At 41.5% G+C, this 21,943-nt stretch overlaps 1 protein-coding gene across 4 annotated transcripts in view; it reads right to left on the reverse strand.

Moving 5' to 3' along the window:
- The window catches only part of ERAP1 (endoplasmic reticulum aminopeptidase 1), a 40,195-nt gene that overhangs the window by 14,974 nt on the left and 3,278 nt on the right, over positions 1–21,943 (reverse strand). For all 4 annotated transcript variants that reach the window (XM_042250779.1, XM_012178990.4, XM_004009090.5 and 1 more), the window contains exons 2-11: positions 16,897–17,437; positions 14,663–14,801; positions 11,602–11,736; positions 8,588–8,708; positions 7,740–7,894; positions 7,268–7,381; positions 5,792–5,923; positions 2,267–2,398; positions 2,036–2,107; positions 576–730 (exon numbers count right to left, since the gene is read on the reverse strand). In XM_042250779.1, the coding sequence (XP_042106713.1) occupies positions 576–730; positions 2,036–2,107; positions 2,267–2,398; positions 5,792–5,923; positions 7,268–7,381; positions 7,740–7,894; positions 8,588–8,708; positions 11,602–11,736; positions 14,663–14,801; positions 16,897–17,423 (1,682 nt within the window). In that variant the 5' untranslated portion in view covers positions 17,424–17,437. The remainder of the gene's footprint in view (positions 1–575; positions 731–2,035; positions 2,108–2,266; positions 2,399–5,791; positions 5,924–7,267; positions 7,382–7,739; positions 7,895–8,587; positions 8,709–11,601; positions 11,737–14,662; positions 14,802–16,896; positions 17,438–21,943) is intronic.

Genomic DNA, 21,943 nt, shown 5'->3' on the forward strand with positions numbered 1-21,943 from the left:
GAAGGAAATGGCAACCCACTCCAGTGTTCTTGCCTGGAGAATCCCAGGGACGGGGGAGCCTGGTGGGCTGCCATCTATGGGGTCGCACAGAGTCGGACACGACTGAAGCGACTTAGCAGCAGCAGCGTCAGTCAAGTTGCAGTGTCTCATTTCCAGCGATGCCCTCTGTAGTGTTAAGCTGACAAACAGGTTTGGGGATCCAAATCAGACTGGCAAAGAAGAGAATCAAGTCTCTTGCATTTCCCGGAAATCACCTGAATGTTTATGTCCTCAGCTCCAACCCTACCGACAGGCACTGTTGTAATTTAGCGACAAATGCTCAGAGCTGACTTCAATCCAGTAACTGAAAATTACCATCATGTCTAACTACAAACCATGAGAATGTTTAAGTAATTATAGATCATCTTTATCCTTTTGAAAAGATGGTGGTGTGTAAGTCAGCTTCATAGGGTATTTAGGTTTGATTAATGTGTTTTGCAACAAAGGGAAGGGCACCAGTTCAAGAACAAGGGTTCATCCTACCAGGCAGACGTCACTACCGAGGCAACAGATGAGTTTCTGCCTGTGAACCTTACCCAGTTTCTGGGGCATCAGCCACGCCTTTCACATAGTACTCTTGCTTCACGTGGGCGTTTCTGCCTCTCACGGTGATGGTTATCAGGGGAAAACCCTTCTGCAGCGTCCAGGTGTTCATCATGGTTTTCACATCAAGGCCTTCCCGTCGCCAGTGCTGGTTTATGCGAAAAAGGCAGATACGTGAACTACTTGGACCCACCTCTAAGAAGAGAACCCAAGCTTGAGCTTGCAGGGGCTGCAGCCAGTGAAGCTCTCCTCTGTCCCTTCCGCTGCTCCCAGCCCGCAGCCCGCTCCCTTCCCCTGCTGGCTCCAGCCATAGCATATCCACCAGAGCACCAACTAGTCGCTTTTCATTCTCTCCCTTTCTTCTGTCTTAAAAACAGGTATCACAGCTGGATCTCCTGGGCAGACCTTGGGTTTGGCATTGGGCACAAAAGCAGGCATGTGTATGAAGGCAGGGAGAGAAAGGACACAAAGTGGCCAGGTGTGCAACACCTCCGTAAGGATGCTGTCTATCCAACAAGCAAGGTGGGGGGAAAAGGGCTGTATTGAGAGCCCGTACTTCCCAAGTGATAAAACCAACATGGCCCACAACCCAACAGCCAGCCATTAACTCAAACGAGCATTTACTCTTTGATACTAAAAAAGCTTTCAAATAATATTTAAGAGCTAATGAAAGGATAAAACATTCCACAGGACACATCTAGAAACTATGGAATAAATCTGTCTCTAAAAGCAAAACAGCCAAGAAAATAAAAATCGAGTGGATATAATTCTGTTGAATCTCCAGGCTCACACTAAGTTACCTGTGAAAATATTCCACAAGGCCAGATAAACAGAGACTCAGGCTGCTTTGTGATTCAGGTGTTATGAATTCTTTATAGCTTAGCAGTTAGAGACATGAGTTAGATCTCAATTCAAATCCCTGCTCTGCAATTTACTAATCATATGCCTTTGGATTTCATTTCCCCAGCTGTAAAAATAGGGGTAATAGCATTTGCTCATAGGCTTATTGTGAAGAATAAAGCAGATTATACACATAAGTGCTTCACACGTGCCTGACACATCGTAAGTGCCTGAGAATGCTCACGCCATCTTTTTTTTTTTTTTTTTTTTTCACAAATGAAGGGCTATGGAAACAATTGACACAGCCTGATGGATATAGTTCTAATCTATCACAGAAGCACATCATAAATCTACTGCTTTCCAGAGAGTGAAGCTGAAGAAATTAATATCAGTGAGATAATGTTACCAAAGATGGCTGGAAAACTTCCTTGTATAGAGAGACTTAAGAAAAATTGTAAAAGGCTGTCACTCTGGTATAGTTTAAATGCAGCCTTATCTACAGAGAGACTGATAAGATCCAGGATCTCAGAAAGCTTGGCACAGAGTTATCCTTCAAAGGAAAGGGAGTAAAAGAATGGGCTTTGGGGTAATGCGTACAGATGTGAAAACTTACCGCGGTTGAAGATGAATGTTCACCTCTAGAACAAAATCCATCCATGTGTTGCGTGTCATCTGTAGGGCAAATCTAAAAACCAAAAATAAACACATCACTCAGTCCTCTGGGGGAAAAAAAAAAAACCACTCGTGATTCTTCTCAGAGGGATTAATGTGGTACAGAACAAAAACAAAATAAGGCAATAAGCCTACCAACCCCAAACACAGAGATACGTGAAAACATACTCACGCTTGCCATGCTATTCCACAGGTCCTCGTTTTTCGTGTTTTTATAGCTATACTTCTGCAGATACTTTACAATGCCACTTTTAAATGCGTCGGCACCAAGATAGTCCCTTAGCATATTCAGAATACAAGCTCCCTGAAAAGACCACATAAATAATTGTTAGCTGTCGTCCACCTCCGTCTCACCTACCGTCACTGTGTTGGAGCCATTCGTTAAGATGCGTAACATTTTTAGCGTCTGATCACTTGCAGAACAGTTAGAAACACCGGGTTACACCTGGACCGATTGAGGCAGGGGATCAATGTGACTCTTCATGCTTTAGTCACCAGGACTGCTATTTTACGTCAGCATTCAAACTTCCCCATCATCTGCCAGCTTCCATGATTCACAGGCGAGTGGGCGATGGTGCAGAATAAACCCGGGACTTTGGACCACCACGCGGCTCTCCCGCCGCCCCTCTGGGGCAGGAGTGGGGAGAGATGGAATCAAAGGTGAGAACAGGTGAGAAATGGCGGAGCCCACTGGGCAAGAATTGGCAGCCTTGAGCACAGAAAACTGGCCCAGCAAGAGCAAGGTGAGAAAGGGGGCAAGAGAACTCCTAGACACTCTGCACTCCCGCAATAAGAGCTTCCCCCTCTTCGCCCACTCTCCTAGATCACGGACCACAAACTCGAATACCTCCAGTGGTCAGACAGGTGACAAACGAGGGACGGGAGTCCAAGGATAAGAAAAATGCTTTCACGTTCTTTGTCTCCCCCTGAACTTTTCATACAACTAACCACCAAGAACTTTTCCTCCTTCCTCTTTCCCTCTCGCTCAAAACCACCCTGAGTTTTCTAGGAAATCATGAGTCCCCCTTCCTAGGAAACCCTTCCTACTTCACTTCCTGAAAGGCCTCAATTCATCTTTCAGACATAACTCAAAATCTCCTTTTCCAAGAGAATGTCTTAGGTCCCCTCATGGTAGAGACAGTCTCCCTCTCTCTGGTTCTAGGAGACAGTAGTCACTAGATGGGCAGAGCCTGGGTCCCTGAAGGTCTGCATTGGTGCATATCCCTGCCAAGAGATGAGGATTTGTGAGGTATAATTTATGGAGGTATAATTGATAGATAACATTAGCTTCAGGTGTACAATACTTGCATGTACCACACAAGGATCCCCGCAGTACACCTCGTTAACACCCATCACGACAGTTACAATTTTTTTCTTGTGAGGAGGACTTCTAAGATTTCCCCTTAGCAACTTTCAAACACACAATACAATGCTATTAACTACAGCTCCATGCTGTACATTATATCCCTATGATGTATTTTATAACTGCAAGATTTTACTTTTTGACATCTTCACCTATTCCCTAAGCCCCTGGCAACCACCAACCTATGAACTCACTCTTTGTGTGTTTTTGCTTTTAGATTTAACCTATAAGTGGGGCCATATAGGATTTGTCTGAATTCATTTAGCAGAATGCCCTCAAGATGCATCCATGTAGTTACAAGCGCCAAGCTTTCCTTTTTCTATGACTGAATATTCTACCATGGAATGGACACTTGAGGAAACAACCATCTGGCCTATTGCAAATAAGGTTGCCAGGAACACGGGGTGCATGTCTCTCCTTTAGCTACTGTTTTTGTTTTCTCTGAAAACCTCAAAGCGGAATTGCTGGCTATGATATCTCTATTTTGTAATATCTTGTTTTCTATCCTGTCTTTCATGGTGGCCAGATCCATTTACATCCCCACCACAGTGCACATGGGCTGCCCCTCTCCACATCGTCTCAGCACTTGCTATTCGTCTTTTTGAGACTAGCCATTCTAAGGTGTGGAGCCGTGTCTCATTGTGTTTTGACTTGCATTTCCCCAAGGATTAGCGACGTTGAGCACTTTATAATGTACCTATCGGTCATCTGTTTGTCTTTGGAAAAGTTTCTATTCAGTTCTTTTAAAATCAGATTGTTTTTACTCAGCCATTACAAAGAATGAAATAGTGCCATCTGCAGCAACATGGATGGGCCTGGAGATTATATCATACTAACTGGAGTAAATCAGATAGAGCTAGACAAATGTCATATGATATTGCTTAAATCTGGAATCTAAAACAAATGATACGAATGAACGTATTGACAGACTCAACAGAGAACAAACTTATGGTTACCAGGAGGGAAGGGTGGTGGGGAGGGAGAGATCGGGAGTTTGGGATTGACATGTACACAATGCTATATTTAAAATGCCTTTCCATGAAAAGAATTTAAATTTAAAAATAAAGTATAAAAAATAAAAATAAAATCAGATTGTTTAGTAATCAAGTTGACGCGTTCTTTATATACTGTGGACACTAATCCCTTGTCGGACGCCTGGTTTTCAGATATTCTCCCGTTCAGTAGGCTGCCTCTTACTCTGCTTTTGTTGTGCACATGGTTTTTAATCTCGTGTGATTCCACTTGTTGATTTTTTGCCTTCGTTGCTTATGCACTTATGTTTTGGGTGTCACATATTAAAAAAAAAAAAAAAACACAAAAATCACTGCGAAGACACGTCAAGAAGCTTTTTCTCTCTATTTTCCATTTAGGAGTTTTATGGTTTCTGATCCTAACATTTAAGTCTTTAATCCATTTCAGTTCGTTTCTGTGAGTCGTGTAAGACAGTGGTGCAGTTTTCTTCCTTCGTATATGGTGTCAGAAGAACTAAATGATCGTTTATTTAAGAGACTCCATTTACCATCGTGTATTCTTGGGTCGTTTCTCGTAAGTTAACCTTGTATTCCTGAGCTGACTTCTGGGCTCTATTCTATTGCGTTGATCTATGTGTGAGTTTATAGGTCTGTTTTTGTCTGCTTTTATCTACTCTGCACTATTGATGGAAACATGCAAACATGAAATACTTTTCCCTTTGTTACACATAAAGCAGCCAAGCTTTATGATAAATAACACATTCTCTGCCTCAGTGAGGATAATGGAAATGGTTGGGGATGGAAGGGAAAGTTGAAAAGCAGAATCCTCATCTCGTAAACTAGCGATGACTTACCTCCAGTCCACATTGCTAAGGGAAATAGAAGCCTGGTATAACCAGAATTCTATCTCCTTCAAAGAGAAGCCAGTAATATGGATTTTTATATAAAATCTCCCAGCTATTATACATTGGCAACAATTTCCAGTTCTTTTATTAAACACATTTTGCATGATAACTGTTTCTGAAGGCACCCAAAGCTACAAAAGGGCATGTGTTTTTGCCTGATACAAAGCTAAAGCTCAATCAAGATCTATTTGCTGAAGGATAAATAAAAAGTTTCTGTAGACTGTGAATATTCACTTACAAAGGTAAATGAAGAACTGACAACAGTATAATCTTTAGGACTTTAAGCCATACTTAAAGTTAGGCCTTAAAAAAGTTGACTCTGGGCAGCCTGAGTGAGAAGAGAAAGCCTTCAATCCAGGTCGGTCCTATTGAAGGGAAAGTCCCCCACAGCCCTAGCTATAGCCTCTCCACTCCAGTAAGTTTAGTGTGCAAACTGTATCCTTATAATACATTTTTACCTTGTCATAAGAAACTTCATCAAACATCTCCCGAATCTGAGCAGGATTCTCCACGGGTGTGGACACGGGGTGTGAGGAGTTTAATGCATCCACCTCCATTGCATTGAAACACTTACCAAAGAAATACTCTTCCTATTAAGATCAAAAGACAACATCACCAGTGATTCACATTTAGATCAAAAACTATGAAATGAGGCTGGCTGCAAGTGGGATAACAGGTTTACACTCCAAATTTCTGATGTGACCTATTATATATTTATAGAATTTACAAAATTAAACAGAATTATCTTCTAAGAGACAGGAAACAGTGATTTTAGATCAATATTGAAAATTTGTTTAAATATTTATCACCTTCGAATAAAGAACATTCCTATTAAAAATGAAAACATTATGCCTACAGCCCAATAGTACCCAAATATGAAACTAAAATATATAATGATTTCAGTATCTCCAGTCTTCATCTATACTATCTTTTTGTAAATTAATTCATTTATTTTACTTGGAGGCTAATTACTTTACAATATTAGAGTGGTTTTAAAACAAAGAAATTTAGCTTTAACCATGTAGTGAAAGAAAAAGCAATGGAGAACAAATTCCAACTATAATCTGATTAGGGCATATTACACAATAAAACAATAAGCATACATGATCACTTTTATTATTAAAGACTATATGGAAACAGGAAAATACTTATTATGATCCACTATACTGTAATCAACCCACTCCAGCATTCTTGCCTGGAAAATCCCATGGATGGAGGAGCCTGGTAAGCTACAGCCCATGAGGTTGCAAAGAATTGGATACGACTGAGCGACTTTGCTTTCACTAGATTAGGGCAATTATTTGATGATTGCCTAGTTTCACTTTCTTTTCACATATAAGTTATGTATATAGGAAGATGAATATGTACAAATGAAAATTAAAATATGGTAAAGGATTGTTTTTACCTAATGTTTCTAATTATACTGCATTTGATTTTCACAAGTTAAACACATGACTTTTGAAATCATCATGTAGAGATTCCAAACCAGTAAGTTTGTGACCCATGAGTCTAGGTTCTTATACAATCAAATGTGCAATTATCTTAAAACTCATTTGATTTGGCAAGTAGGACCCTATTTAAATAACATCAATCTGTACGTAATACTTCTCCAGTGAGCAGCCTGAAGGAGGGAAAGCGATACAGAACAGACAAGTCGTCATTATTTCTGTTTCTTTGACACTCAGGGAGGACAATTTAGTACTAACTTCATAACTCATAGATTTGGAAATAAGCAGCTGAGTGTGGAAATAAGTCTTTGTGAGATATCTTCAAAGTACACTAGCATTTTGGAAACCTGATCCATATTTAAACTCCCAGGGAGGTTATCAATCTTTCTATAAATTCCATAATCAAGCATTGGTAAATATAATATTTTCCAGCAACAGATTAACCTAAAATGTAGAAAAAAAAAAAAGTAAGTAAATACAACTTACAACTTTCAGTTCTGGATGAGTCACACTGACTGACACGAACTCCATGAACTTGGCAAATCCCTCATTTAGCCAAAGATCATTCCACCATTCCATAGTGACGAGGTTCCCAAACCACTGAAAGGAAAATATTACTCAGTTTATCCACAGATTTCTATGGCAACTGGATTACCTACACGGCCATAAACGTCCAACATTCAGAAGGAAATATATTCTGTATGTGTAATGTCAGTATATGAATGTTAACATATTTATAAAGCTAATATTTTTTTCAAAGTAAAAAGAAAAACTTTTCAATATGTATTTTAAAACATGGTACCTAATGTTTTAAAGACATACATTTTCCTCTGGGAGAAAAAGACAAAGTAAAAATGAATCCATAGAATTCATATATCGATATGAATAGCCTATGTCCCAGAAGAGCAATAAAAGCATAGTTTATACTGTTTTGAAAAGTGTGATTGAGCTCATATACCTGGTGGGCGAGTTCGTGAGACACAATCATCGTGATGCCGAGCTTACTTGAGGCGGAAGACTTCTCAGCATCAAACAGTAGAGAAGATTCCCTGTACGTTGTCAGTCCCCAGTTTTCCATTGCACCAGACTGGAAGTCAGGAATCGCAGCAAGATCTTGGGAAGGAAGCAAAAAACATCTTTCGGTCTTAACCTACACATGGCCCAAACACACCAACTCTCAGAATGGATGGATGCAGGGATCAAAGAGAAACTGAGTGACCCCCACAGAATCTTGGGTTCTGGACTGAAGAACCTTTCACAGTGAAGAAAAAGGGCTCAGTGGCTCATTCAGAGTTACTCTGCTGCTGCATGATAAAGTCACACTTGGCTTTCAGACCTCTTGACTCCATTTCTAATTCTCTGACAAGGTGTTTGGGGACTGGACAATCTTAAAAATTGTCTCAATAATCCACTCTAGCTGGGATCCCCAAGACTCCCACACACTAAAGACTCAAACACATAATAGTTTTAAGGGCTCATGTAAGAAAGAAAATGCAGATTTTCTTATGCTCTATCAAGGAATTCATTGAAAAAATTTATTGAGTACTCTATGTTCCTACCAAATGTATGCCAATCATGGGAAAAAATGCAGCCTCTGTCCTTTGCTATCTGCCCACTAATAGAGTTGTGTTTGTCTTTAAAATCAGAAGGCAAAAGTTTCCCCATGCTGCATGCCTCAAAAACCTGCTGGGGTTTTAATGACTTGAGAGGCTGCTGAGCTGATGGGGGAAGATGCCAGTTAGGAAGACATAATCTACTGCTGAGGTCATTAAATGCCAGTTTGAAACATCTGTGCAAGATCTATACCTTGTTTGGGTAACGGATATGGGATGTTGAAATAATCCTCATAAAATTCTAGAAGAGTCACCGCGGCATCCAGTGCATAATCTGCCTGATTTATCTTGTCTGGAACGGCATATACAGAAACCTGAAGAGGAAGACACAAGGAAGTTATCCAAATGCCATCGTGGCTTTTCTAGAAGGCTGACATTAACAGCTTCCTAGTGTGGGACATGGAAAAGGCAATGGTATCCCACTCCAGCACTCTTGCCTGGAAAATCCCATGGACGGAGAAGCCTGGTAGGCTGCAGTCCATGGGGTCGCTAAGAGTCAGACTCGACTGGATGACTTCACTTTCACTTTTCACTTTCATGCACTGGAGAAGGAAATGGCAACCCACTCCAGTGTTCTTGCCTGGAGAATCCCAAGGACGGGGGAGCCTGGTGGGCTGGTGTCTATGGGGTCGCACAGAGTTGGAAACGACTGAAGCGACTTAGCAGCAGCAGCAGCAGTGTGGGACATGGTTGCCAGTATTAAAGTTAACAATTGCAGGCTGCTATTTCTTATATTAATGCTGATTGTTTTCATCAATCCCCCTACTGAAAACAACAGATGATGAGTAACAAATATAAAAATGTCTTCCTAAATGTTTACATGAGATAGTGCAAAGGTAAAGACAACTTAGTTTTCCCAAACTGAAATGACCGCAGGACCCTGGGAAGTCAGCAGAGGGTCACTGGAGCCAGCTTTTGCCCTGAAGACACTAGCCCAATACAAATGGACTTGAGCTGAGGTCTTCATAGCACTGGAGAGCTCAACAGGGAAAGGAGACAAAATCCAGAACCTGCTCAAGGTGGGTAAGAGGTGTCCCCTGCTACATCCCAAAGGACCAAGCCCTTACTGGAAGTCTAAACTAGAAAGAATCACCAAATTCCTCCAGGAGACTGCAAGGGGGGAAAAATGCATTATTCAAACCCTGGTGATGTATGAGGAATAGTGAGAGAATGTCCTCAGAGAATTTATTGCTAAAAGCTAAACTTCATGCCGTCTAACAGCTGAACTCACAATAAACCTAGGTGGTCCAAAAACCTGAAGCCATAATTTAAAGTGATTCCCAAGGCTGCAAAGTCTCCAGGTCACTTGACAGGAGCAAAATACAAATTCTCTCTGGAAAAATTCACCTTCAACTCAGGTAAGAAAAGCTCACAGACACAATTCACAGTGCACAGCACAAGGGAACAAGACACCGTGAACGAGAGCCTCAGAAACAACAAATCACAGCACCAGCCACACCAAGACTTCATATATGACAACTTCTAGACACGATATAAAGTGTGAGTTCAATGTGTTAAAGAAAGAAAACAGCTCAAACTATTGGCACACAAAAGCGGTCTGGGGACCTAATCCCAATGTAGATACATGTGGGAGGGGGCGATTCCCTCACATCTCCAAGCAACATTCCAACACCACCTGGGTACCCTACAATTCAGTTCCATGCTGACCCTCCTGGCGTGAGAGCATCATTCTACAGGATTCAGTCTTACAAGCCTGCTCCCTAACCAGATTTCAGATGCCAATCAAAAGTGCAAGTTATCACCCGTGCTTCTGACTTAGCAGCTATTGGCTGGAGGTTCCCAGCCCCCTTCTTGAGTTTAATTTGCTAGAGCAGCTCACAAAACTCAAGAGTAACATTTTACTCGACAAGATTCCCAGTCCATTATAAACAAACATAACTCAGGAACGAACAGCCACATGGGAGAGGTGCCTTAGGACAAGGTATGGAAAAAGGGAGTGTAACGACCATGCCCTCTCCTACAAACCACTTTCCCTACACCTCCACTGGTTCACCAACCCAGAAGCTCACAGGAGTCACCCTTTGAGTTTTTATGGCATTTTCACTACACAGGCATAAATGATTGACCTTTGGTGACGAAACAGTCTCCAGTCCCAATTCTCCCATCACATGGTTGGTTCCCAGTCAACCAGCCTTAGTTAGGTTACCTAGAAAATTTTTATTAACATAACAAAAGATAATACTCATGGTTCTCAACACATAGGACATTCTAAGAGTTTTAGTAGCTCTGAGCCTTCATCAAGGATGAAGACCAAATAACATATTTATTATTATGAATTATAATATCACAGTATGAAAGACACATAAAAATAACCATTCAAAAAGGATTCACTGAAGTGGGCAAATCAGTGAGTGGGTGTTTTTACTGTTAATTTCACTGCTGAACTTAGATTGCTTCCTACAGCCAAGTCTCAAGCCTTAGCTTCACATCCCCAGGTAAACAGAGATATCTCCACAACGATAAGAAGACCCTTTATTCAGGACCTTATTCAGGCCCTACAGAAGACAAGGCAATTCAGAAGAGAAATCCTAACTATCCCAGGCGTCAGTTAAAACTAGCACAAATAAATGAGGTCATTTTAAATAAAATGTCCCCTGCCTCCTCTTTGAAAATCTTCTTCGCATTCAGGGCCGCAGCGTACAGTTGTGTAGGTTGTTCACTACACAATGAGACCCACCCAGTGGCAAGAGCTCCTCCAAACAAGACCTCTTCCCATGACACTCCAGTACTCCCTGACCCAGATGCTCTCCCCAGAGCCATTTAATACTCCAAGCTGTCTTCTCTTACTTCCTTCCCACAGCTAGAAATCCCCAGCTCGGAGAGTCAGTGACATTCACTTCCAAACTGCAGAAAGTTATAGACAGAAGAAGCAAGCTGAGAAACCACTGCAGAATCTGATCCAACTTATACATTTTACAGACTGTAAGCTCATCTCCAAAGGTAGCAGAAAGCCAGTTACTGGCGGAGCCAGCACCATGACCCAGGCCAGGCCACGTCTCCCCACATGTTTCTGCTATTAGAACCCCACTGCAAACATGAGCATCTGTGACAGTGGGAAGGCCCACCAACTAGTTTGTCCGAGAATGAGGGGCATTTGCAGGATGTGGGACTTCCAGTTATAAAACTAGGACCGCCCCAGGCAGACCAGGGCAAGCAGGTCACCCTACGTGACAATCACAAGTTCACCTTGACTCCGCTCTTGGTCATCTTGCTGACAGACTTAAAATCCGAAACAATGAAGGCCACCAGGTAGGTGCTCATCTTCACGGTGACGTCAAAGTGGTCTTCTATGAGTCCTTCAGCCACAATCACAGATTTAACCTAAAATCAGGATAACTGAGATCATCAAAGAATCCAACTACCCAAGACACTGAAAACATTTTATACAGAGAAATAGTCCTAAGTCTCAGACATACTGAAAGTATATGACATGACATTTGTATAGTTATTTAAGAATATCTCTTTCAGAGACTTCCCTGGTGGACCAGCAGTTGGGACTCTGCCTTCCAATCCAGGGAATGTGAGTTTATTCCCCGGTTGGGAAGGTAAGATCCCATACGTCTCACAACCAAGAACCAAAACATAAAATGGGAGCAAAACTGTAACAAAATCGATAAAGACTTTTCAAAAAACGTATCTCTTTCTTAAGTAATTTAGATAGGAAAGCCAAACCATTCTCCTCCATGTTTTTATTGAGATATAATTCATATACCATAAAATTCACTGTTTTAAAGTATACCGTTCAGTGTTTTCTTTTCTTAATTATATTCACAGTTATATAACCATCACCACTTAAATCTCTTCTAAATAAGCTAGACGATTACAAACTGACTCCTATTGGCACATGAGGATTGGTAACGTGGCTGGGAAAAAGCAAAACCGAGACTGCCGATTCTGCCAGGATGTAGCCCACATAATACAAAGTGCGAGAAAAATCTGGAAATGCAGTGTCTAACTGGGTGCATGTGTCACCATGGATAACCTAAAAGAGCTTCTGCTTTCTTAAACAATTCAAAGAAACCCATGCCTGGGCCTGACCCTGCAAAGTCTCCTCCAGACTGATCTGCTTCACTGAAGTCAGGTTTTGCCATGTAATCAGGGAGCAGCCTTGCAGAGTGGGGCTGGAGCCACAGAGGCGCAGGCTAAGAGGTCGGCTTCCCGAGAAGAAAGTCTACTACCTCAGCCAACAGAAAGCAGTGGGCAGGATCCTGGAGAAAAGACCAGTCTGAACTAGTCTGAGAACATCCACATTAATGATGCATTTTTCCTGTGACCCCATTTCCACCTCTGTTTCTACGCCCTTGTCCTCTGTGATACCCACCAGTCACAAGCTATGGTTGTCTGCTCGGCAGCCTTTGGGCATTCATACCCTGACTCTGACAGCCAACTTAGGTTTATTCTTGAAGGGCCAGAAATACCTTTCTTTTTAAAATGTCTTCAGCTTACCCCTGACAAAAATTTCTGTTCTTCAAGTTGTGCTCATTAATAGGAAAGTAAGCTAATTAAACGAATTCAAATTTAGATGTGATTAACTCCTGCCCCAAACACTTGGGTGTTCCAAAGGTATATTTTCTTCTCTAGTCTCCAAAAAGACCCTTTGAAACCCCGCTGTCCTTCCCCTCAACCCCATGTCTGAAGCTTAAGTTCAGGCGCCTCTGTTAGATTTCTGCCAAGAGGAGGGATGGCCCATCCAAGAGCAAGATTACATTAGTGATTTTCGGATCTTCAACAAGTAGGTCCCGGACATTCACGGATTTGGACTCCAGCATCTTTGTGGAGCCTCTGGGCTTTGCCCTTCCCCCTGCACACCTATGAAATCTCTACCAGTCTTGTTTAGTGGGTCAGTCTGTCCCTCACTTCCAAACCACCCCTGTTCCTTTATTCCTCTTAAGCTGTAATTCTCTAATTAGAGAAGTCACTCCTACCCCAGGCAGCAATACCATAATATTTGGGGAGGGAATTATAATTTGAAAAAGCATTTTCTCCATCTCAAATTTGTATTAGGAAAACAGCATAACTGTTTCTCATCTTTCTATATACAGGTGTGTTGGGGAAAGAGACAAAAGTTCTTGTCTGGTAAGGATTCACAAGTCTGCCTTTTATACAGGCTTCTGGTGCAGAATGTCAGAATCTCTTTTAGGGGGTCCTTAAGGGATTCAGTGAGCAATATAGAGTTCAAAAGGTTGGGAAATACTACACTGGAGGTTGGTTCATGGCTCTCTGAGTCCCTTCATGTGAAGATACTGCCTCCCCCCCCCAGCATAGGGATGAGGTATGATACCCTTCCGGACTCTGGGTAAAGCCTCTTCCAGCCTGAGTCTCATCCATGGTGAGCTTCTCTGAACAAAGGATGTATGTGCTTTAGCAGTTGGTATGTATCAGCGATAGACTGACAGCTCAGCTTCTGTGTTTCCAATGCTACCGGAATCACAGGGTAATGGATCTCACTGAGTAATTTTATTCATTCGGCAAGGTCATCTTCTCCTTTCCGCTTTTAAAAATCAGAGGGGCTTCAGCCTAACAGATGCAGAGTATTATATTTAGAATAGATAAACAACAGGTCCTATTTTATAGCACAGGGAACTATATTCAATATCCTGTAATAAACCATAATGGAAAACAAAAAAGTAGAATAAAAAAATAAAACTAAGAGGGAACACTGTCCACACGTGCTCTGGAACTGGAAAATAATGACCTTTAAAGGCAACCTGAGGTAGCTACCTTCACTACCATTATATCCTCAAAAGATTACTTTTTAAATTTCCATCTGCCCAACTTCATGCCAGTTAGTTTTAATACAAGTTGTATAGCTAATACTACTAATATAGTATACAGAAATTATAGGAAATAACTAAATCATAGGAATATGACCTTATTTGAAAGAGCGTTTCCTTTAAAAATCCTTTTAAAAGAGCAGATGAGAAAAGCGTAAGTGCCTTATGAAAGGCACTCTGACTTGAACCTGACCTGAATTTCCTATACGGTCTCTCTTGTCAACATGGATGACCTGCAGTGTCACTCTTACCTAAATTTTGCATGGTTTTAGGGACAATTGTTTTTTCCTTTGACCATAAATAAATTGCTGCTTGAACCAGAAGCATAGGTTGGAAGTGAAAAAGAAAAATTAGCTATCTGTCAGGCAATAAAACAAACAAAACAGGTAGCCTGAATGTTAACTATCAATGGGGAGATGCAAGCCACAGGGAATGAATGGACTTCTCATCAGAGATACACAATTTAGACTCACCAATGGCATATTGGAGATGGCGAGGTGTCTTGGTTCCCTTCTGATCTTGATTAAAAAACTCGCCTTGAAAGCAGGTTCATCAAAGCATGGAAAGGCCATTCTGGCTGCAGTCGGTTCGAACTGTGTTGATGCAAGTACCCTAAAATTCCGTAAAGGGAAATAAAATCACAGCATGAAGTACCAGGGACTGGTACATTCCTGATGAATCTCACCACCAAAAAATCTTTTATATGACAAAAGCTATCATAAACTAAAAGACAAGTAAAAAGAACAGGGAAAATTGATCAAAAGGTATTTAACAAAGTGTTAACATAACCTGAACAAATAATGAGCTCTTAAAAATAAGTAAAAATTCACCCACCAACCAAGCAGAATAGCAGGCAGAGGTCATAAACAGGCAACTCACAAAAGAAGAACATACAAATAGTTAATAAACACATCAAAAGCTGCACAGCTTCATTAATAATCAATGTAACAAATGAAAGGGGGAAATCTGTTGGTATTTTGGCTTTAAAAGGATTGCCACTACACAGTATTAGTGAGAAATATGGCAAGGCATATCAAAAGTTTGTTGACCCCCTAACTTAGCAATTATACTTCCAGGCATTTATTCTAAAGAAATGACTTACAAAGATGCTTGTCCAAGTATTGCTGAAGCTAAAAAGTTGGAAACAACCTAATTTCCATTCATAGGGGGATTAGTTAAATAAATCAACACAGAAACATGTATTTTAATAAAGTTGTTAAAATGATGTAAAGTGACAGTCACCATGTAAAATACATGTCAACATATATTTTTAATAAAAAAGCTCCCTCATGAAACATAAAATACAACACAGTTCTATTTACATAAAATGACATGTACGTATATCCAGAAGAAAGTCTAAAGGATGTTTCCCTAAAACAGAAGCAATAGTTATCTCTAGGGGTTATAATGGGGATACATTTTATCTTTTCAAAAATTCTTGTCTGTAGTATTTGACTTTTTTAACCTCAAAAAATAATATGGAATCAGAAAAGTAAGTATAAGCTACTTATACTTACTAAATCTAAAAAATTTTGATTTTAAAATTTAGCATAAAATCTCCCAAAATATATTGTTTTTAAAAACAGAACTAAAACAAGCAGGAGAGGATCCCTAAAAAGGTTTCAACTGAGACAAAAATATTTCCTCTAATAGGCTGTTACAAGTTGAATTGAGTCTTCCCAAAAGATATTTTGAAGTCTTATTACCTAATATCAGTGAGACTTTATTTAGAAATAGGGTCTTTACAGATGCAGTCAAGTACAGATAAGGCCATCGGGTCAAGCCTTAGTTCAATATAACTGGTGTCCTTAAAACAAGAGGGAAACCTGGAGAAAGGCTATGTGACAGGCAGGCAGAGACCCCACTGATGTAGCTGCAACTCAAAGAATGTCAAAGACTGATGGCACCACAAGCTAGGAAGAGGCAAAGAATGAGGCCATTCAGAGACCTAGAGAGCACAGGCCTCCTGACGCCTTGATCCTGGACTTCTAGCCTCCAGTTCAGTTCAGCTCAGTTCAGTTCAGTCGCTCAGTCGTGTCCGACTCTTGGCGACCTCATGAATCACAGCATGCTAGGCCTCCCAGTCCATCACCAACTCCCGGAGTTCACTCAGACTCACGTCCATCGAGTCCGTGATACCATCCAGCCATCTCATCCTCTGTTGTCCCCTTCTCCTCCTGCCCCCAATCCCTCCCAGCATCAGAGTCTTTTCCAATGAGTCAACTCTTCGCATGAGGTGGCCAAAGTACTGGAGCTTCAGCTTTAGCATCATTCCTTCCAAAGAACACCCGGGGCTGATCTCCTTCGTAATGGACTGATTGGATCTCCTTGCAGAACAGTGAGATATTAAATTTCTACTATTTTAAGTCACACCGTTTATGTACTTTGTTAAAGCAGCGCTTGGAAACTGGTACCTAGGCCAAGAGAATTTAAAACATTTATTCTATCCCAGAAGTCTAATTAAATAAACAAATAGGTATTTACTGTGATAGAGCTGGAGGAAAGAAAATTGGTTCAAATAGAATGAAAAATGAGATTAAAAAAAAAAAAAGAAAAAGCCTATAAGCCATTTTAAATATGCAAAGACATGCAAAGCAAAACGCAAAGAAAGAATTCAACAATCAAGGGAGCTTTAAAGGACAAGCCACCTGAAATAAATTTAGTGTGGGTAGCTCTCAAACCTTAAAAAAAAAGAGACAAAAATTACCTCACTTCTCCTTCTTTGGTTCTGTAGGTACTTTTATAAAATCCATGGAAACTCTCAGAAAGATTGCCAGTGTAGTCGATGACAATGGTGTATGGGAGGCCGACGACCAGCGGCTTGGAAGCCAGAAGCGCAATTTGCTCCTGAGGTGGGTTTTCCAGGACTCTCAGTGGCTCTTCAGCTTGCCTCTCTCCACCTCCCTTCCTCAGGGTGGCCTTGGATACTTGTAGGTGGTGACTGTGCAGGATGATGGTACTGGTGGGCTCGCTGGCTGTGATTTCTATCTGTGTGGTTCCCCCGAAAGTCAGAGTGGTGAGATTTGCATGAATCATGAGATCGTAATGAGCTGGGATGATGTGCTCTGGAAGCCGCATTTTATTCCAAGGAAACGGTGCCCCGTTGCTAGCTTTTGGAAATGTTGGTTCCCTGCTCTGACATGAGGATGGAGTTGCCACGGTTAAGAGAATCAACAGTGTCGAAAGCAGCAAGGGCCTGGTTGCAAGTGGCCATTTGACGGATGGAGATATCATCTTGCTTGAAATGGCTAGAGATACAAATGTACAAAAGAAAAAAAAATCACTAAAATATTATCAAGAGAGCATAATTTCAGAATGCATCCACCCAGAATTAACAGATATAGACAGAAACTTAAAAAAATACTACGTCTTTCCCTGAAAGTAAAATTATCTTTCCTATGTTAATGAGTCACAAGAAGAGAGAAGTTTATGGTTAACAACAATTATTAACATCTACTAAAAAGCATCATTTAGCTTTCAAAGTTTAAATTAACTCTATCAGTCAGGATCCTCCATTGAAAGCAAGAACCAGCTCTGGCTGAAGATCCTTAAATGGATCACAGAATTGACAGGTCATTTGGGAAACCAGGCTCATAAAACAAGCAAAGATGGGCAACTAGAACTATATTAGACCAATATGTGATGAGATGACCACTCCCTGCCCACACTAGACCTTAGAGGAAGCCACCCCAATGCGTAGATGTTGATGTGAAGTCATCAAAGGAGGAGGTCTCTACTACCCTGCAACTTTCTGTTGTTTCAGCAAAAGTGAGGTGTCCATACCACCAGCAGGCAGGTACACAAAGCAGGCATCTGGCCTTACTGCTGCTCAGCAGGAGAAAGGCCTTGTTTCCCACTAAGCTTACAAAGCAGAGTCCTTAAAACACAGGAAGGAAGGAAGGAAATACATGCTCAGTAGCAAGCGGGAGTGGGAATGCAACAGTAAGCCTTAATAATATAATCAATCTGATTTCGTTATTGATCATCTGGTGAGGTCCATGTGTAGAGTCATCTCCTGTGTTGTTGGAAGAGGGTGTTTGTTATGACCAGTGCATTTTCTTGGCAAAACTCTGTTAGCCTTTGACCTACTTTGTTTGGTACTGAGGCCAAATTCACCTGTTACTCTAGCTATCTCTTGACTTCCTACTTTTACATTCCAGTCCCCTATAATGAAAAGGACATCTTTTGGGGGTGTTGGTTCTAGAATGTCTTGTAGATCTTTGTAGAAGCGTTCAACTTCAGCTTCTTCAGCATTATTGGTCGGGGCATAGACTTGGATTACTGTGATATGGAATGGTTTGCCTTGGAAATGAACAGCAATCATTCTATCATTTTTGAGATTGCGTCCAAGTACTGCATTTCAGTGGAGAAGGCAATGGCACCCCACTCCAGTACTCTTGCCTGGAAAATCCCATGGATGGAGGAGCCTGGTAGGCTGCAGTCCATGAGGTCGCTAAGAGTCGGACCAGACTGAGCGACTTCACTTTCACTTTTCACTTTCATGCATTGGAGAAGGAAATGGCAACCCACTCCAGTGTTCTTGCCTAGAGAATCCCGGGGCGGGGGGAGCCTGGTGGGCTGCCGTCTCTGGGGTCACAGAGAGTCAGACACGACTGAAGCGACTTAGCAGCAGCAGCAGCACTGCATTTCAGACTCTTCTGTTGACTATGAGGGCTACTCCATTTCTTCTACGGGATTCTGGCCACAGTAGTAGATATAATGCTCATCTGAGTTAAATTCACCCATTCCAGTCCGTTTCAGTTTGCTGGTTACTAAAATGTCAGTGTTCACTCTTGCCATCTCCTGTTTGACCACTTCCAATTTACCTTGATTCATGGACCTAACATTCCAGGTTCCTATCCAATATTGCTCTTTACAGCATCGGACTTTACTTCCATCACGTCACATGCACACCTAGCGAGGTGTTGTTTTTGCTTTGACTCTGTCTCTTCATTCTTTCTGGAGTTATTTCTTTACCAATCTCCAGCAACATAATGGGCACCTACCGACCTGGGGAGTTCATCTTTCAGTGTTCTATCTTTTGGCCTTTTCATACTGTTCATGGTGTTCTTAAGGCAAGAATACTGAAGTGGTTTTCCATTCCTTCTCCAGTGGACCACATTTTGTCAGACCTCTCCACCATGACCCATCTGTCTTGGGTGGCCCTACAAGGCATGGTTCATAGCTTCATTGAGTTAGACAAGGCTGTGGTCCATGTGATCAGTTTGTTTTCTGTGATTGTGGTTTTCGGTCTGTCTGCCCTCTGATGGAGAAGGATAAGAGGCTTATGGAAGCTTCCTGATGGGAGAGACTGACTGAGGGGGAAACTGGGTCTTGTTCTGATGGGTGGGGCCATGCTCAGTAAATCTTTAATCCAATTTTCTGTTAATGGATGGGGAAGCTCAATACAGTCAGCAAAAACAAGACCAGGAATGTGAAGTCAAGTGGGCCTTAGGAAGCATCTCTATGAACAAAGCTAGTAGAGGTGATGGAATTCCCATTGAGCTATTTTAAATCCTAAAAGATGATGCTGTGAAAGTGCTGCACTCAATATGCCAGCAAATTTGGACAACTTAGCAGTGGCCACAGGATTGAAAAAGGTTAGTTTTCATTCCAATCCCAAAGAAAGGCAACGCCAAAGAATGCTCAAACTACTAAACAATTGCACTCATCCCACATGCTAGCAAGGTAATGCTCAAAATTCTCCTAGCTAGGCTTCAACAGTACATGAACCGTGAACTTCCAGATGTTCAAGCTGGTTTTAGAAAAGGCAGAGGAACCAGAGATCAAATTGCCAACATCCGTTGGATCATCGAAATACAAGAGAGTTCCAGAAAAACATCTACTTCTGCTTTATTGACTCTGCCAAAGCCTTTGACTATGTAGATCACAACAAACTCTGGAAAATTCTTCAAGAGATGGCAATACCAGATCACCTTACCTGCTTCCTGAGAAATCTGTATGCAGGTCAAGAAGCAACAGTTATAACTGGACATGGAACAATGATTCCAAATTGGGAAAGGAGTACACTGAGGCTGTATATTGTCACCCTGCTTATTTAACTTATATGCAGAGTACATCATGAGAAACACTGAGCTGGATGAAGCACAAGCTGGAATCAAGATTGCTGGGAGAAACATCAATAACCTCAGATATGCAGATGACACCACCCTTACGGCAGAAAGTGAAGAGGAGCTAAAAAGCCTCTTGATGAAAGTGAAAGAGGAGAGTGAAAAAGTTGGCTTAAAGCTCAACATTCAGAAAACTAAGATCATGGCATGTGGTCTCATCACTTCATGGGAAATAGCTGGCAAAACAAAGTTTTTAAAAGTATCTTTTGGGGAGCTTCAAAATCACTGCAGATGGTGATTGCAGCCATGAAATTAAAAGATGCTTGCTCCTTGAGAGAAAAGTTATGACCAACTTAGCATATTAAAAAGCATTACTTTGCCAACAAAGTTTCATCTAGCCAAAGCTATGGTTTTTCCAGTAGTCATCTATGGATGTGAGAGTTGGACTATAAAGAAAGCTGAGCACCAAAGAATTGATGTTTTTGACTGTGGTGTTGGAGAAGACTCTTGAGAGTCCCTTGGACTGCAAGGAGATCCAACCAGTCCATTCTAAAAGAGATCAGACCACAATGAGGTACCACTTCACACCAGTCAGAATGGCTGCGATCCAAAAATCTGCAAGCAATAAATGCTGGAGAGGGTGTGGAGAAAAGGGAACCCTCCTACATTGTTGGTGGGAATGCAAACTAGTACAGCCACTTTGGAGAACAGTGTGGAGATTCCTTAAAAAATTGCAAATAGAACTACCTTATGACCCAGCAATCCCACTGCTGGGCATACACACCAGGAAACCAGAATTGAAAGAGACACATGTACCCCAATGTTCATTGCAGCACTGTTTATAATAGCCAGGACATGGAAACAACCTAGATGTCCATCAGCAGATGAATGGATAAGAAAGCTGTGGCACATATACACAATGGAGTATTACTCAGCCGTTAAAAAGAATTCATTTGAATCAGTCCTGATGAGATGGATGAAACTGGAGCCGATTATACAGAGTGAAGTAAGCCAGAAAGAAAAACACCAATACAGTATACTAACACATATATATGGAATTTAGGAAGATGGCAATGACGACCCTGTATGCAAGACAGGGAAAGAGACACAGATGTGTATAACGGACTTTTGGACTCAGAGGGAGAGGGAGAGGGTGGGATGATTTGGGAGAATGACATTCTAACATGTATACTATCATGTGAAATGAATCGCCAGTCTATGTCTGACGCAGGATGCAGCATGCTTGGGGCTGGTGCATGGGGATGACCCAGAAAGATGTTATGGGGAGGGAGGTGGGAGGGGGGTTCATGTTTGGGAAAGCATGTAAGAATTAAAGATTTTAAAATTTAAAAAATGAAAAACTAAAAAAAAAAAAAAAAGAGAGAGATCAGTCCTGGGTGTTCACTGAAAGGACTAATGCTAAAGCTGAAACTCCAATACTTTGGCCACCTCATGCAAAGGGTTGATTCCTTGGAAAAGACCCTGATGATGGGAGGGATTGGGGGCAGGAGGAGAAGGGGACGACAGAGAATGAGATGGCTGGATGGCATCACTGACTTGTACGTGAGTTTGAGTAGACTCTGGGAGTTGGTGATTGACAAGGAGGCCTGGCGTGCTGCGATTCATGGGGTCACAAAGAGTAGGACACGACTAAGCGGTTGAACTGGAACTGGAGAAGTAGGG

This window comes from Ovis aries, chromosome 5 (assembly GCF_016772045.2).
Source record: "Ovis aries strain OAR_USU_Benz2616 breed Rambouillet chromosome 5, ARS-UI_Ramb_v3.0, whole genome shotgun sequence".
NCBI lineage: Eukaryota > Metazoa > Chordata > Mammalia > Artiodactyla > Bovidae > Ovis > Ovis aries.